General features: G+C 36.0%; 1 protein-coding gene across 1 annotated transcript in view; it reads right to left on the bottom strand.

Annotated features, from left to right (window-relative positions):
• Nucleotides 1-564, bottom strand: part of LOC119587939 — a 32,317-nt gene that overhangs the window by 9,826 nt on the left and 21,927 nt on the right. The window contains 1 exon segment of the mRNA XM_037936651.1: nucleotides 20-89. Coding sequence (XP_037792579.1) covers nucleotides 20-89 — 70 coding nt within the window.

Here is a 564-nt window from a genome sequence, read left to right as displayed (position 1 = left end):
GCATATACATAAAGCTTACCTTTTACCGTCGTTGTCCCTGCCACCCCGAAGAGCACTGCTGCTTCCATCCACAGAATTGCCTTCAGCATCTGCCTCAAAGGTGTTTCGTTTAAAATTTTTAATAAAGGCGGCTGCCTAATATTAAATACAGTATTTGGCATTTTCCTTGATTGGTATGAGGGAAGTAGGGGTTGGGATAGATTAGATAAAACTGTTGTAAAGAAATTGTATTACACTTTTTTCACTGTGTGCATGTGAATATTGCATTTTTTAGAACATGGACGTATCTATTACGGGAGAGAGGTGGGGGGGGGGGTAAAAAAGGAAATACTATCTTCCCTAAACAGATGCGTTGTGTATGCTTCGTTTTTGTTTTGATAATATGTGAGAAAACGAGGAAATTATATTACCTATTTATATGGACGATGGAGGTTTTTTCAGAAGTGTATTTTTCCAAAATGAAAAAGAAAAACGAAAAATCACGTAAAGACGTTAACATACAAATACAGGTGCGATATATATAAAAAAGAGTTTGATCATTATTGTCTTTCCAGTTGCATAATC

Source organism: Penaeus monodon, chromosome 23 (genome assembly GCF_015228065.2).
Source record: "Penaeus monodon isolate SGIC_2016 chromosome 23, NSTDA_Pmon_1, whole genome shotgun sequence".
Classification (NCBI taxonomy): domain Eukaryota; kingdom Metazoa; phylum Arthropoda; class Malacostraca; order Decapoda; family Penaeidae; genus Penaeus; species Penaeus monodon.
Note: the sequence above shows the minus strand (reverse complement) of the source record. Positions and strands in the feature narration are given on the sequence as shown.